Source organism: Glycine soja, chromosome 19 (genome assembly GCF_004193775.1).
Source record: "Glycine soja cultivar W05 chromosome 19, ASM419377v2, whole genome shotgun sequence".
Lineage (NCBI taxonomy): Eukaryota > Viridiplantae > Streptophyta > Magnoliopsida > Fabales > Fabaceae > Glycine > Glycine soja.
The window spans coordinates 44,496,158-44,512,430 of NC_041020.1; the positions used below are offsets into that span (position 1 = coordinate 44,496,158).

General features: G+C 35.2%; 2 protein-coding genes and 1 pseudogene across 2 annotated transcripts; 1 reads left to right on the forward strand and 2 right to left on the reverse strand.

Moving 5' to 3' along the window:
• Nucleotides 1-361: 361 nt before the first annotated feature.
• LOC114399490 lies at nucleotides 362-2,143 on the forward strand (annotated as a pseudogene).
• Nucleotides 2,144-2,295: 152 nt separating this feature from the next.
• On the reverse strand, nucleotides 2,296-5,602 carry LOC114399489 (putative pectinesterase 14). Its single transcript, XM_028361686.1, has 5 exons — nucleotides 5,107-5,602; nucleotides 4,316-4,487; nucleotides 3,966-4,172; nucleotides 3,055-3,305; nucleotides 2,296-2,577 (listed from the first exon to the last, which is right to left on the reverse strand). Exons 1-5 carry the CDS (start codon nucleotides 5,526-5,528, stop codon nucleotides 2,397-2,399), a joined length of 1,233 nt encoding a protein of 410 aa, XP_028217487.1. The 5' UTR covers nucleotides 5,529-5,602; the 3' UTR covers nucleotides 2,296-2,396.
• Nucleotides 5,603-7,107: 1,505 nt separating this feature from the next.
• On the reverse strand, nucleotides 7,108-15,810 carry LOC114400131 (increased DNA methylation 1). Its single transcript, XM_028362428.1, has 20 exons — nucleotides 15,057-15,810; nucleotides 14,065-14,136; nucleotides 13,773-13,977; nucleotides 13,471-13,579; nucleotides 12,532-12,624; nucleotides 12,242-12,334; nucleotides 12,037-12,117; nucleotides 11,848-11,929; nucleotides 11,713-11,772; nucleotides 11,573-11,625; nucleotides 11,308-11,474; nucleotides 10,084-10,294; nucleotides 9,841-9,898; nucleotides 9,652-9,708; nucleotides 9,313-9,552; nucleotides 8,253-8,317; nucleotides 8,115-8,171; nucleotides 7,944-8,037; nucleotides 7,627-7,767; nucleotides 7,108-7,455 (listed from the first exon to the last, which is right to left on the reverse strand). Exons 1-20 carry the CDS (start codon nucleotides 15,546-15,548, stop codon nucleotides 7,351-7,353), a joined length of 2,535 nt encoding a protein of 844 aa, XP_028218229.1. The 5' UTR covers nucleotides 15,549-15,810; the 3' UTR covers nucleotides 7,108-7,350.
• Between the last annotated feature and the right edge of the window lie 463 nt (nucleotides 15,811-16,273).

Genomic DNA, 16,273 nt, shown 5'->3' on the forward strand with positions numbered 1-16,273 from the left:
TCAAGTAACATATTTATGGTCTAAATAATATTCTGAATATAAACTTTTAAACTGTATGCATGAAGTAAAAGGTAAATATAAACTGTTTATTTGTAAAAATAGAAGAGAGTATCAAAAAGTTTATCCTAGCTAACGCACAGGACATTAATTATCTACATTTTAATTTGTTTGTTTTAGTATTTTATCGCCATAAAATAATATACTCTCGAAGGTTTGAGATCATCAGCGGTTTATAAAGAAACGTCACGTGTGACGAGTGGTCAACAATATATTGGCCTTCTCGATATATGTACCAAACCTATTTAATTTACACCAAAGAAAATAACATTTTATTAGCCACATAATTTTACTTCATTACGTAATGGTTTTGCCACTGAAGCAACCTCATTTTGTGTTAGTTCCACTTCTTGCACAAGGCCACATGATCCCCATGGTGGACATGGCAAGGATTTTGGCAGAGAGAGGGGTTATTATCACGTTGGTAAGTACCCTTAACAATGCCTCAAGATTTGAGCAAACAGTTATTAGAGCAGCAAAATCTGGCATTCCAATTCAACTCCTACAAATCCCATTTCCATGCCAAAAAGTTGGACTTCCATTAGGCTGTGAAAACCTTGATACTTTACCATCAAGAAACCTACTCAGAAACTTCTATATTGCCCTTGAGATGACGCAAGAACCTTTGGAGAAGTACCTCCAAACCACCCTTCTCCTCCAAGTTGCATAATATCAGATAAATGCCTATCTTGGACTTCTACAACAGCCAAGAAGTTCAATATTCCAAGGCTTGTCTTTCATGGAATGTCTTGTTTTTCATTACTTAGCTCCTATAATATCAAGCTCTATAACTCTCATCTTTCTTGTTCTTCTGACTCAGAACCTTTACTCATACCAGGATTGCCTCAGAGGGTTGAGATAACCAAAGCACAACTCCCTGGAGTATTTTTTTTCTCTGCCTGATTTGGATGATTTTAGGCACAAAATGTTGGAGGCTGAAATGTCTGCTTCTGGGGTTGTGGTAAACAGCTTTGAAGAATTGGAGCATGGTTGTGCTAAGGAGTATGAGAAGGCCTTGAACAAGAGAGTTTGGTGCATTGGTCCTGTGTCTTTATCCAACAAGGATGGTTTGGACAAGTTTGAGAGAGGAAACAAGCCTTCAATTGAAGAGAAGCAATGCTTGGAATGGCTAAACTCAATGGAACCAAGATCAGTTCTTTATGTGTGCCTTGGCAGCTTGTGTAGGCTTGTTACATCTCAATTGATAGAACTTGGGTTGGGTTTAGAAGCATCAAATCAAACTTTTATTTGGGTAGTCAAAACTGCAGGAGAAAATCTTTCAGAGCTAAATAATTGGTTAGAGGATGAAAAATTTGATGAAAGGGTAAGAGGTAGAGGACTTGTCATAAAAGGGTGGGCTCCGCAAACTTTGATATTGTCTCACCCTTCAGTTGGTGGATTCTTGACCCATTGTGGCTGGAATTCAACCATAGAAGGTGTGTGCTCCGGGTTGCCAATGATAACATGGCCTTTATTTGCTGAGCAATTCTTAAATGAAAAATTTATTGTGCAAGTTTTGAAGATTGGAGTTAGAATAGGTGTTGAGGTTCCGGTAAGGTGGGGTGATGAAGAGAAAGTTGGTGCAATGGTGAAGAAAAGTAGAATCATGGAAGCTATAGAGATGTGCATGCTGGGAGGTGAAGAGGAAGAAAAGAGGAGGAATAGAGCAATAGAGCTTGGAAAGATGGCAAGAAATGCCATAGTGAAGGGAGGTTCATCTCACTTCAACATTTCATGCTTAATTGAAGATATTATGAAACATTAATTAATTAGTACGTAGTATACTAAATATGCAGGGTATTAAGATCTTTGTTACAGCCGATGATTAATAAGCGATCTTTGTTTTTCCTTGTGTCATTTTCTCATGGATGACTTATAATGAATAAAATAAAAATAAACTTTTTGGTACTAAGATAAGTAAGAGACTACAATACTTTTCATGATAAAATATATATGATATTCTGCTTCTGCCATTGACCGTTTTACATATATATGTAACTATACTTATAAACTGTATGCTTTTTTGGTCTTTCATTTGATGTGGTATGAAGGCTATTATTATCAATGTACTTTCCTTGTTTCTGTTTATTCGTCATACACAATAGCTATTTTATATGGTGTGATTATTAGTTAAATAAGAGAATTCATATACAGGGATTAAACACTCAACAGTTAATTATTCCTCTACAACTTGGTTTGAACTTTTATAAGTTACTTTAAATGTACTCATTAAACTGCTGAATGAGCGAAAGAAAAAATAAAGCCTTGATTGTACTTATTGGGCAAATATATATATGTACATATATATTTAGCAGTTGAGCTTTATTAATTGTTTCCCATTAGATATATGAAGGGTTAACATAGTTTTGAAAATAATCAAGAAGCCAATCAGTTCCATCAATGTACGAAATATTCGTGTAGGAGTTTGCTTCGTAATCCCTGAGTTGCTTGGCATAAGGGACTCTGGATGTATAATTTGCTCCAGGTCCAAGACAACGGTACTCCCCAAAGAAGACACTCCTGTGTTAAACCAAAAATAACGCTCTGTCAATCAAACCAGATAGTGAATAACATAGACAAACGTTTTTTTGTTTTTTTTTTTTAATTTCTTGTCTCTGTTAATGCATTAAACCAAAAATAAGGCTCTATTAAATTCTGCAAATATACTTTCGAACATAAACATGTCACGAAACTTAATTTACTCTCTAACATGTATGTTCAACACTCAAAAATACTGTGAACCGTTAATCAAATATGTGTCCCTAGTTTCTCAGTCAGAATTTGAGTAACTAAAAATTACAAATTTTTATCTAAGAAGGGTTAAAAAGAATATTTTTAAAATTGGAAAAACTAAAAAGTACAAATTTTTATTTAAGAGACTAAAATAAACATACCTCCTTATTTGAGGGGGAAAAACATAATTAAGAAAAAAAAATCATGTGTTGAAAGTTGAGTTAAAAGAAAAAAATGATAAGGACGAGGAGAAGAGATACAGACTGGTCTCTAGAGGGATCTCTCCAATCATTCCATCCATCAGGAGCTACGACATCAGACATGTATGTTCTTGAGAATACCACAGTGGCATAGGCTCCCCATGCTCTTCCAAGCCACACTCTCCCACTCCCAACAATGCTGCAATTCACAAAGGAAAATCCACTTTCCTCATTCATCGATTGTCTCCCTTGAGCGGTGATCGACCCGCTAATCCCATCCTTCTCTTCTTTTGCTACACAGTTTATGGTACAATCCTGCACATGCATATCAGAACTTAATTATAAGTTAATTTCTGAGTTTTCCAAACCATATATCAAGTTTTCTTTCAGAATGATATCAGATTAATTGCATACTGCAATTCAAGAGTGTGTTATAAAACAAACAAAAAGAATGTTTTCAATCTAATTTAAATTATGTGAGTCAAAGTTAGTTAGGATTTCAGTCCTTTAAAATGACATGAAGTTATATAATGAATTGAAAAATGAATAAAATAAATTTTAATTAATTTAAGTATGTATATGCTAGAATGGCATTTACTTCACTTTGTCAAATGAATGATATACGTTTATATACCTTCATATAATAATTAGGATTTTGTTAACTAGTATTTTTAGCACATTGGTTAAAAAATTAAAATAAAAAAATATTTAATGTGAAAATTATAAAAAAAAACGTAAAAAAAAAACCGTAAGAACTTAACATTTGTTTAATAATTAACTTGTCATTTAATTAATGCCCCCATATGAACATTACTAGTTTCACCTAATCTTTCAATTATGATGGGGCCACTAAAATTTAAAGTCGTATCATTGCAGAGGATATAATCTGTTAATTTGTGTATGTGGCAAAGGATATATTGCGGTAGACAAGACATACTTTAAAGGCAAGGCAGTTATTTATTTATTAATTTATACCTCATAAAGTGATCTAGCATTTCCAAATATGAAATCAATGGATCCTTGGATGAAGCATTCTTTAAAATAATGTCTCCCACCATCATCATTGAGTGTGTCCTGCGCACCATAAAACCCACAACCATAGAAAGCTGCTTGATCACCGGTTACCCTCAGTGCCACTGCTTGTGCCCCAACAACTCCTGGTGACGGTGGAGGAGCCGTGTTCTTTTTAAAGAAACAAAACGTTAATTAAGATCTCACAAGCCGCAAACATGGCAATAATATATATATATCCACGTACGATGCAAGCATGCAACTTAAGTAACCAATTAAATTGCATGCAGCTTAACATGCATGCTTAATATTACCTTAAAGCTGATGTTGTAAGCAGTGAACTTAGAAGCAAAGACGGCGAAGGAGTAGCTATAGGAAGTACCGCCGGTGGAATTTGCGGTGTCGTTCCATTCTATGGTTGTATTCAGATACCCTTGACCTTGAACTATCAAGTTTGTTTTGTTGGCCTGCACCACTACCTTCTCTCTGTGATTTGTAAAAGAATTGAGAATTTTTCTTTTAATTTTCAAAATAAATTTAATTGATTTAACTTTCCTTCAAGTGGGGTTGTATATGTTGTTCCATCTAAAAGTTTGAGTTTTTTTTCTTTCAAAATTTTGGTGTATAATGCTAAAATAGCCCTTGTAAAAAATGGGATTGAGATATAATAGGAAAGCCCTATAATTATCTATGTAGGCAAGCATATTTGATCATGCCCTACAACTTGGATTGAAAACAGTTAATGATGTGAGAAAGAATCATTCAAGGATAATTCTCACCTAATAATTTAAGCTTTTAGGTAGTAAGTTCATGACATGGAATAAGAACCTTTAGGACCAAGTCATCTAAAATTTGATCCCTTACTGCCTCCAATATTATTACCAACATTAAATTTTAACATACGGTAAATAAACCTGTGCATTAGTTACTCTTGAGTCTCACAAGACTCTTGAATGTAAGAGATTCTGAGATCTAATATTAATTAAACCATTCATTTTAAAATTGTTATGTTCACAATATGTTTTAACAAATGAAAAGGAAGGCAAAAGAAAAATGGAGGTGATTTGGCAGAAAGGATGAATTAATAAAAAACTGAGATAACAACCTGTATGTGCCAGAATCGATTATGATAAGGGTGGTATCAGAACTAGATTCAGGAACAGCATCAACAGCTTTCTGCACGCTACTGAAGTTAGCACAGCCCTTTAAGTCAACCGTGAGAACAAGACTCACATTATAGTCTTGAATAAGCTTGGAATCCCATTTGGACCTGTCACATTTTTCCTTATGACTCCTCCGGTGATGATGTCTCCTCCTAGCTATACTTGTTATCAGAGACATAAAGTGTTCAGCGCCACTAAGCTTTATAATCTTACTAAATATACCAATCTGGAAACTGAAGCTATCTTGAGGACTAATGGCGGTGTTGGCAGCGGGGGAAGGTGGCGTGGTATAAAGAACAAATATGATAGAAAAGAGAAAAATTACAAAGACAGAAAGCCAAAAGAGGGTTCTGTTGAATCCCATCTTTTAGCTTTATGAAATGGTGTAGTATATTTGAGTTATTTTGAGCTAAGAAACGGGTTTGTGGTGGAGAGGAGGAGAGTGAGGAATGCTTTTATTATGTGCATGTGAAAAGGGTATGCTAGTGATGCTTGATTGGAGTGGGAGGTAAGAAATGTACGTATTGGCCTGTGTCATGTCTAGCTAGGCGTGTATAGAGGTTCATACTAAAGCCTGCTTTTCAAAGCATTATGGATTTATCTAGGAAAACATTTTATGGTAAGACAAAGATGCGCAGTAATAGATTGGAAGATGGACACGCTAAGTAATTGCACAAATACTGAAAATAAAAAAAGTTTATTATAGGTGAGGATAGAATAAATGAAGGTTCATATTCATTCATTATTGGGGCGGTGTCAGTGAGACTATTGATAAATATGTTTTATTTAATTTGTTTCATTCTGAAAAAGAGTGAAGTTGGGTTCTTAGCTTGGAATGCACTGTGTTCAGTTTATATTGCAGATACTTCGAATTGAATCCGTTGCAACCACCCCTCTTGGACTGGTGTCTTGCGTATTGTTGATTAATACTTGGCTGAGAGAAATTCAGGGGTTGTGTTGCAAAACCAAACGATAACAGTGTGTACAGAACAATTATATCGGCACAATAACACTACAAGGCTTATATATTTTCTTGCGAAGAAAAATAATGGAAGCTACGAATTTAATCCTTCCGAACTTTTAGCCTTAGTTGGGTTAAAATAAATTAAGAGCATAAATAATTTTAGCAGATATATTTTTGGGTATATCAAGAGTAACAGTTTTATTTTTTTTGGCTAGCATGTGATGCCAAAGTGACATTTTAGTACATATTGGCATCGTGAATATATTTCGTATGCTATCAATCTCGTGAAACGAAGCATACACAGCATATATGATTATTCACAATTCTCGCAGAAAAGAAAACGACGTATGTTCAAACACCTATATAGATAAAAAAAAATTACAGAAAAATGAGAAATACAGCATGAAACCCTAAATTAAAAAAACAATTGTATACCTTTCCTCCTAGGTGATGAAGGATGCTTTATGTTATGTTTTTTTAACTTTTCCTGTGATTCTTTTTTAGTCGGCTATATAGTCTCGTCTTTTAACAGAACCAAACAAGAGAAGAAACTTAGGGATTGTGTAGAAGGAAAAAAAATATTCAAATTAAAATAGAGAGAAAAAGGTACGAAACCCACATATATTTTTAAAAAATTCTTCTCATTTCTTCCCCATTTCAACACAACCAAACCACCCTTTATTCGCTTATCAATTTCTTTCTCTGCTCATTTACTTACATCAAACACCGTTTTAACTGTTGAGCTGCGTAGATAATTTTTTTAATAATGTTGTGAATAAAAGTTAATTTTTAACTTAAGAACGAATACTAAAATTACTATTTTAAGTTTTTAAAATCTTTAAAAAATCATTAATCCAGTATATTAATCAACTCAAATGTATAAACATCAATATTACAATACATGGAAAATTGTAAGCCAAAGCCTACATTCGCAGACAACGAACTTGTGGCGCTAGTATTATCGGGTAAAGATATTTTATATTTCGAAGTACTTGTCCGAGATCAAGAACTTCTAAACTTGTATATTACTAAAATTAAAATTAAAATAAAAATAGAATACATGGCATTATAAATGTTTAAACAAATGGCAGGAACGCTTCAACAATGGCTTCAAATAGCCAAAAGTTTAATATATACAAAACCAGAAGAAAGGGAAAAAGGAAGCGAGAAAGCTAGGGGTTTTCCCCTTTCACGATTGATTTCGTTTCTATAAAAAAAAATGTCATGATTGATTATTGATGACCCGACACGAAGGTACCATTTTATGCAGCATATTGGTCCCTTTGAAACTTACCATCTGATGGCAGTTCTTTCTATAGTTGGTGAGCTGCAGCACAAGATGAAAAACAAAATAGTGTTATGACAAAAATGCAGATTGCTAAGTTATCTGCCACAGTAACCTAGTAAGAGCTAACCCGCAAAAATGCTGGACTGAAAAGAAGGCCAAAAATTTTAACATAGCTACCACATCAAAAGTACTTAAATGCAGAATACATACCTCATCTGGATTCATCTTGCTAAACCCAAATTTATCAGTCCATATTGATTCTGCTTCTTCTGCAGCTGGCAGTACAAGATTCTTCACATTCAAGAAAGCCAGCAGCCTCTCGATGCAGGAGAAGAGTGTTTGGAAGTAGCCCTGCTCAGATCAAACAAATACAATTATAATTTATAATTAATGCACTATAAAAACAGCTGTAAGTGATCATAATATACATCAATCAATGGAAATTCTAGAGTGCAGAAAATTTGAAATAAAGAAAAGAATAAGTTGCAAGCAAGGAAGACAACCAGAAGAACACTACAGCCTATTACCTTTCCATGGTTCCCATTACTCGTTGCAACTAAAGGGAGTTCAGCAACATCTGAGCCAAAAATTCTAAGCATGCCCGCAGATACCACAGATGAACTTCCACATCCAAAAAACAAACTGTAAGAAGTACTGTAAACATTAAAGAAAGTTAAATACAGAAAACCACTTCTTACTTGACTATTAGTAATGCACAATACATTCCTCCAAACTCCTGACCTCGCACATTCCTCCTGTATGTGGATGGAACTTTAATTGAGACGAAGAAAAGAGAGAAGATAAAGACAAAAAAAGGTTTAAAAGGAGTTTCTAACCCATAAACCATGGCTGGAATAAGGTCACGTCCACTAGCTGCATCAACTATAGGATTAAAGCATTCCTGAAACAAGCAGGGGAGCCTCGTCTCAATCAATCCAATTAATTAATGTATTAAATGATTGAAGATGGTTTCCCAAGGGATAAAACAGAAAAGTGCCACCAATAGACTGAAATTGTAACAAATTTCACAAAAGCAATACTTAATGCAAAGCGCACATAATATATGCAGAACTTGTATACAAGTTGAAATGAAAGAAATAGAGTTCAAGGACTTTCTTTTCCAGGTGGGTCTCAGTCCCCACAAAATAGCTTCCTGAGTTGAATGGTGGGAAATGGGATCATCTGATCACATGCCGATCCTACAGCTAAAAGGCCATACAAACCCACCAATCATACCAAAACGACTGTAAAATTGTGCAAGCTCACTAGGAAGATTGCAATTTTGACTGTTGCGGGCATGATAAAACCAGCCCTTGCACAAAAACATGAACGGCATCACTAAAAAAAATGGCGAAGCTCAAACCAGAGGAGGAGGCATGACAGAAATCAACTAAAAAAACCTTATCCCACTTGGCATATGACAGAAATCACAGACAAAAATTCACATATCACCAGTGGTGACTGCACAGTGATGACCACTTTGTCAAAACAAGACCTGATACTCTATGCATCACAGGGACGTGTGAACACCATGGTAGTGTAACAGCACCAGAGATGTGGAATCCCCGTTATTGGATACTCTGTTCAATGTTTTCCTAAAAATGGTACATATACATACATACATACATATATATATATATATATAGCAGTTTTAAATCATATAATTCAACCACAATCAGCATCAGGCTGTGATTGGAGACCACTTGGAGCACAACACATAACAGTGTAAGGTGAAGCTTAACTGAGAAAAGGAAGGACAGTAACAAAAAATAAGGAGGTAAAACACCAAAGCAGCTCCATCATTTGTTAGGGAACAAACAAGGAAAACTACCTCTATAAAATTAAGTAGAACAAAAAATTATTATTGATAAATTCAGAAGGGTAAGCAGTAATTACATGAAAGATTGAAACAGCCTCCAAAAGCAATGGTCTAGTTTCAGGAGAAGCAATTTTGCCATTAAGAAGCCTCCATCTTACATCAATGATGGGTTCTAATCCTTTTTCCTCTTGCTTCTTCTTTATAACACCCAAGAGAGATTCAGGGAGTCTCTCAGCCCCCTTAACCAAAAGATTCTCCAAAGTAGAGTGTATTCTTGTGCAATCATTGCAACAAAGCCAATTACCTTCTGGCAGTTCCTGTAATTAATTTGACACATATGATGCCCAACAGGCAAAAGAGAAGTTGGACTCAAAAGTAATATATCCTTATATAAAGACATGACAAGAACAGCATACCTTTAAATATGCCATCTTGTGATCCCTCAAACAACCAACATGATATTCCTTTTCACACTGCAACAAAAGCAAAAGGGGCAAACAAAAAGCTAGCTCAATAAAACTAAGAAATAGAAACTTAATATTGCACCTATGATTATAGAGGCCTTGTAGAGAACATCAAAATCAAAACTGGATCAGAATGCATACCTGATCGCAGAGTATTATTGTGCGTGGACCAAACCCAGATCTGCTGAAATCAACACCCCTACATGAACAAAATTTTATCTTTATATTGTATAGCTCGGTGCAATCATGAATATACAATATTGGTTTTCATTAACTTGAACATCAGAACATATCCGCATGGTGGCAATTGCCAGTTTCAGGTAGAATGTTAGATGACAGCTAAGTCTATAAAATGTATTTTAATCTTTACAATGAATTTGTTACCTGCATAAAGCACAGCTACTAAGATCAGCTTCAATGTCTTTGACTATGCGAATGCATCTATTGGCAATCTGTTCAATAGGATCAACTCCTTCAACCCTTCCAGCTGCCACAGCATTGGCGTTGTGCGCCACAAACTTTTCTCTCTGGAACATGTTTTGGCAAAATTGGCAGTACCAGTCACCACGTGGAATACTTGATAGAGCTGCACATTCTGTACATTTTCAAACATAGGACAATAACAGTTTGCTTAGAAGATGACTATCTCATAATTTACCCAACAAAGCATATATTCCTCATGCTGCATCCATTCAGAAAATCTTGAAACAAAATTAAGACATCAAAAACAGAAGTTTCAGCTATTTCTATATTAAATAAAAGATAATACCATTTAAAAAGACATGCAAAATATAATAGTTCATACAAATCTTTCCTAAAAGCAAGGTGAGAGTACAAATTTGATTAGACAAACAATCTCATTCATAAAATATATACAAAATAAGTTCAACGGAAAAGACGCTGCTAACTTGTAAGCTTTTAGATAACAAATCTAGTATAACACAACTATTAACTTTACCCAAGCAGGAAAAAAATATATAAGTACGGCCAAAAATAGATAAATAAGAATTTCTCTAATTCCTTATCTTTTGTTATTTTTGCAAAGAGTTATAGAAGACGCAAGTGCTGAATTACAAAATGGCGTCTTACATTTTAGGTAACCTATGAATTATAATCATGATCATCATGGTCACTTAAAGTCTTCTGTTGTCCAAGAACCTAACATATTATCATCTTAGGCAGTGTTTTTCTTAACTCGGTTTGGTGATCAACCCAGTCAAGGTCCAGGTCAACCAAATAACATATTTGTATATTAATGAGCACAAATAAGTGCATACTAACCTATCACGGAGTATGACTAACATATAACTGGTGCAGTAGTTGCTATCACCTGAATTAACTGTGGTGCACTAAACATTTTGCAAAACTGATTCAAATCATAAAACTGGCACAGGTTTAACCTTGATTATAGCCAGTTTAGGTCGGTATCTGGCCTAATAGGCTACTTGGACCAGTTACCTAACTGATTCATCAAGTAATTTCGTTTGAACAACCATATAGTAATGAAAGGATATAATAATAGTGGGGAAGAAAGATGATTCCACTCTTCAAACAATTGTAGCAAATAGATAATTTGTCCAACAAGGTTTTTTGTAATGTATATCTGACCTTTATGAAATGCTCTTGGGCATCCATCACAAAGCAATAGATTACCACCATCCCAACAAACAATGCATAGATCATCATTGTCCTTTGCAGAGTATTTTCTATCTTTTGAGAGAGATATTGCCAACTCATGGAGAGACACCCCATTTGACGTGTAAATGTATGCATAACTGGCCAACATTATCGTACTTACATTAAAATCTATATCCATAATCAAAAAGCAGTTTAATATCCCTCTCATCAACTCCCAAGGAAGAAAATGACTCACGGTTTCTTGCGAGAAGCCCAGCCTGCATGGACCTCAAACTGTGAAGGGCTGATCTGCACAACATTTAATACATTGAAACCAAATTATACTTACAGATTCTTAAGGAATACCTACAAATATACGAGTGTAAGGAGCAATACCTCAGTGTTGCAGCATCGACAAACAATTCCAGAGCCCATTTTGAAACCTTCAAGCAATTTCTGTCAACCAAATGTGACTGTTAACATAATAATAGACATACAATGACCTGTACACAATACGCACACAAAAACAACCTGTCCACGAGCATAATAAGCTACTTCAGTTCCATCAGGCAATCCATTTTCTTCAAAAACTAACTTATGCAATCGCTGATCCCTTGAGAAGAAGACATAGGATTAACAAAATGATTGTCATCAGCAACGAGTAATAAAACAATGCGGCCAGATAAATACACAAAAATGAAAGGGTTGTAGGGAACTAACTTCTTAGTTATCCTCCATTGACTCTTATTAGATTTCAAATTTAAAGTTTTTTTGGGGGACTTCAACTTTACTGACAGCGACCTGGTAATAAGTAATAACAGTTGATTATAATAAAGAGGGAAAAAAAATTGGCTGTAACAATTCACCCACAACCATATTATCCTAAATACATCAAGAGTGACAAAATATGAAGGTAGATACAAACTTCTTTTTCATCTTCAACAAATTTTTCTTCCGGGGTAGAACAGCCACAGAAGCATTCTTGGAAGTATTTGAACAGATAATCCTTTTTGATGCCCTTAATAACAGAGTTGGCAGAATGTAAGTTCAGAGAGAGAGAGAGAGAAAGAGAAGACCACATAACAATTATCAAAGAATTCATGGAATCTATGAAGTTTCAAACTATGTAACAACATAGGCCATTGGATACGCGAAAAACACCATGCAAAAATATGTAAGAAATACAGGACAGATGAAATAGATATGAATACCAACTTTGTTCTTTTCTTCCTGTGTCTCTTAACTTGTGAAGAGACAGACAGCTCAGAAGTACTGGATGGGTTGGAAAGAACCACTGGTCTAGGGGACCTGAAATATTGTTATAAAATGGTAAAAGAACGTATAAAATTAGAGGGAGCAGGGGAAGAGATAGAAGACATGTCATTGTGCCTTCCACGTGGCTTCAAGTTTCAAGTTTCAACATTTTGAACCTAGCCTTGATTTCCATTAAACTGACATTATGTTATTTCATATGAATCATATGATTATATTCCTGGCCCCAGCTTAACAAAATTAAGCTATTACTATTGTCTACAAACTTTAAATCGCAACCTTGTTTAGACAAAAGCAATTGATGTATATTCACATGTCATAACCATTGTGTGCTCAGTGACCCACACTAACATGATAAAAACTCGAATACTGGGTGCTGGAATCATACATGTACTGGTTACTGGTTAAGTAAATTCAATTTTAATCATTAAAAAGAGAAAAAAAAAAAAACTTAAATATCTTTCTAGTCTGTCAAATTTGGGTCAAGTTCATTTTTTGTCCCCCAAATTAAAAAAGTGGTTTTTTTTTTGTCCTCATAATTTGAAAATAGTCCACTTTAATCCTTAATTTACAATTATTTTGTCCCTGGTTACGACTAAAACTGGGTTATTTTCAAATTAAGGGAATAAAAAATCACTTCTAAATTTGGGGGTCCAAAAGCAAACTTGGCCCAAATTTGAGAGACCAAAAAGATATTTAAGCCAAAAGGCTTACCAAGTTGATAGATGAGAAGGAAAAAAATAAAATGTTTCACTTTTCTGTATTAACCTACTTAAAAAGAGCCGATTAAACAATCAAAACTCGATTATATCTAGAATTTCATCATGATGCAGGTCCTCAAACATGAGTATAACTAACAACTCAAGTAGAAGAAATGAGTACCTAACTCTTTTGCCAACTACGTTATTTGAACTTTCTTCAGACTTCCTTGATTCCACACAAGAACGGCATATAGGCCCCACTCTTTCCACAAACGAAGAAGGGAAACATCCTATGGGGAAAATAATAATACTAACAGTAAGCACTGAATGAAAACAAAAAAGGGGAGGGGGGGGGGGGGGGGGGGGGGGGGGGGGGGGGACTCAATTGCATTTTCCCTTGATTTTTGCAAATAAAAATATGATCTGCTTGACACTCTGGCCAACAAAAAACTGATGACTTTGGATAACAGAAGCAAACCTCACCTTTGCACCTTTTACATGTAAAGTATCTTTCTTCATGTGGAGAACAAACAAAATTTTGAACTGTCACCTCCAAAGTATGCAGGGTAGCTCCCCTGCATGCTCTCAACAGATCAAGCAGGCTCTTCCCATTTTCGAGGCAAATATACTGCGCAGCTCTCCTATATTGTTTGCAAGCATGGATCTCGAATTGGGAAGGTGGAATAACCTACATAAAAATAATAATTTAATATTCGGCAAGGCAGTCCAAGACCAAAGAAACAATTGGGTATGTAAAGACAGAATCGTAACTCACCCTGCGTCCATTGCATAGACAGCACGAGCACAATATTCCCCCATCTCTAATCACACCTCGTAATCCCGAAGCCTACAATAATAACATATCAAACTATCGGGCTCTAAACATCATGGGCAAACAAAATACTAAAGCAAGCAACTCTCTTTCAAACAGAGTACCGAGCACCAGCTAGAAGGATAATTAGGAAATAATTTCACAGGTTCGAATTCTTAGATGCTCAAAAGGCTAGATATAATAATACTAATAGTCGTGTCCTACTTTTAACTACATTTATAACGTTATGAATTATGACTAAATTGGTAAATGCCTCACTCTAACTGCAGCTAACAAGTCCTCCTAAGTCCTAACTATAAAAAGGTTATTGACTCTTAACGCTTCTCATAAGTCCTAAATCCTGATGGCTCATTTAATTAACTAGATACTCACTCAATAAGTCCTAAATTACTCAATTACTATTTTTTAAAAATAAATAAATAAGACGTGGCACAAACTTTTTTTGGTTGGGGAGGAGGATATCCCGACTCTACCAGACCTAGAATCAGTCACTAATTCAATTGGTCCAATAACGTGTGTGAACTGTTATGAAGCTACTGATTGCATCTGATATCTGACATTCATGCTACAACACCATGTTAGTGACGTGGCACAGTTTGTCTATTACCAAGTAAAAAATGAGTTTACCTTCAATTTAAAATACATGTTGATATCGTTCAAAAGACTATCCAAATTCGATTCTATTCGAAAATAATTCTTAGTCATACTTTATTTATTTTAGAGCCAAATTCCAAATTACTCATGTCCTTTCCCCGGTGATCCGAAGGTTTAAGACCCAAAAAAAAATGCATGCAAATATTTCCCACTAAAATTGATAGCTAACATGCAATATTACTATATATATATATATATATATATATATATATATTCTAATAATTTTATTTTCCAGAATGTAATGTTCTTCATTCACGCAGATAATATCAAAACGAACGAACCTTCTTAATGCCGCCCATGTAAACCACGGAAACGCCATCAAGAAAACCTGTATCAAAGAGCTTTTTCACAGTCATAGGCTTCCTGTTGACCACAATCTTCTTCGACATCTTCAACTCCATCTTATTCCTCGGAGCTCCCAATGCACCGTTGATTCCGCTTCCGCCATTCGCAACTACTTGTTCCGTCTCACTCACAACCATCTGATCACAACACTCAACCTTCGCTTCCAACGCCGATCGCCGGCTCCGCTTGCGCGTCCTCGCAACCACCTCTGTGGACTCATTTTTCAGCTTCTCACACTCTCCGTTCTCCGTTTTAACTTCAACCTCGGCGTTATCCTTCAATTCCGCGTGTTCTGAAAAACCGTTGCACGAATCCAGTGACCTCTTGGCGCGAGTGTAGACAATGTAACCATTCACCACCGAAACTTTCCGAGGCTGATCCGTCGAAACGGCCGCGTATTCCGTCTCCGGCTTCACGGCGGCGTCCATGAACGGCTAAATCTGCGAGAAATTGAGATGAGACCTAAGCAACGGAGAGGGGAATTGAATTGAGCAAACGACCGTAATTGAACATGAGAATCAGCGTAGGGGTTTTGGTTTTGATTGGATTGGAAGAAAAAGGGGGCGAGGAAGGAAAAAAAGGTTTCACTGGCACTGGTTTCACTCAATCAGTGAGGCACAGAGAGAGAGAGAGAGTGAGAGAGAGAGAGAGATAACGTCGTAGAAGATGAGATTTGAAGAAAGGGGAGAATGGCAGATCCGTAAATAAAATTCATCAATTTAAAACGAAGTCTTTTCAATTGACAGAAATGCCCCCCGTCACTTCACAAAAATTGAACTAATTATTAAATTTAAAATTAAAATGGAGAAGTATATTTAAAATGAATAAAAAAATAAAAATACTTAATATATAAGATTAAGATAAAATAGGTCGCTTAATGAGGAAGAGAATTACTTAAAACACTTCCATTCAAATTTATAATAGAAGTCTAGATTAAATAAATAAAATTTCAGTAATTTTTTATATCAAATAAACCAAGAATATTTATTTGATAAACTTATCAAGTGTGGTTTTAAAAATCTTACACAAAGATCAAAAAAATATTTTAATCATAAAGAAGTATAATTTTATTTATTTGGAACTGAAGAAGTAGTCATAGGTTAAGTTTCAAGTAGAAAGGGAACGCACTCAAAGATTGCTTAAGTATGTCACG

Excerpts from the sequence above, each read along its gene's own strand:
- LOC114400131 (XM_028362428.1), bottom strand. The coding sequence starts at position 15,548 with ATGGACGCCGCCGTGAAGCCGGAGACGGAATACGCGGCCGTTTCGACG. Across the intron at positions 11,475-11,572 it reads TGGGCTTCTCGCAAGAAACC|TTATGCATACATTTACACGT; the intron begins GTGAGTCATTTT and ends AATGTTGGCCAG. Across the intron at positions 7,456-7,626 it reads GCAAGATGAATCCAGATGAG|CTCACCAACTATAGAAAGAA; the intron begins GTATGTATTCTG and ends CTTGTGCTGCAG.
- LOC114399489 (XM_028361686.1), bottom strand. The coding sequence starts at position 5,528 with ATGGGATTCAACAGAACCCTCTTTTGGCTTTCTGTCTTTGTAATTTTT. Across the intron at positions 3,306-3,965 it reads ATGCTAGATCACTTTATGAG|GATTGTACCATAAACTGTGT; the intron begins GTATAAATTAAT and ends ATGCATGTGCAG. Across the intron at positions 2,578-3,054 it reads AGAGATCCCTCTAGAGACCA|GAGTGTCTTCTTTGGGGAGT; the intron begins GTCTGTATCTCT and ends GGTTTAACACAG.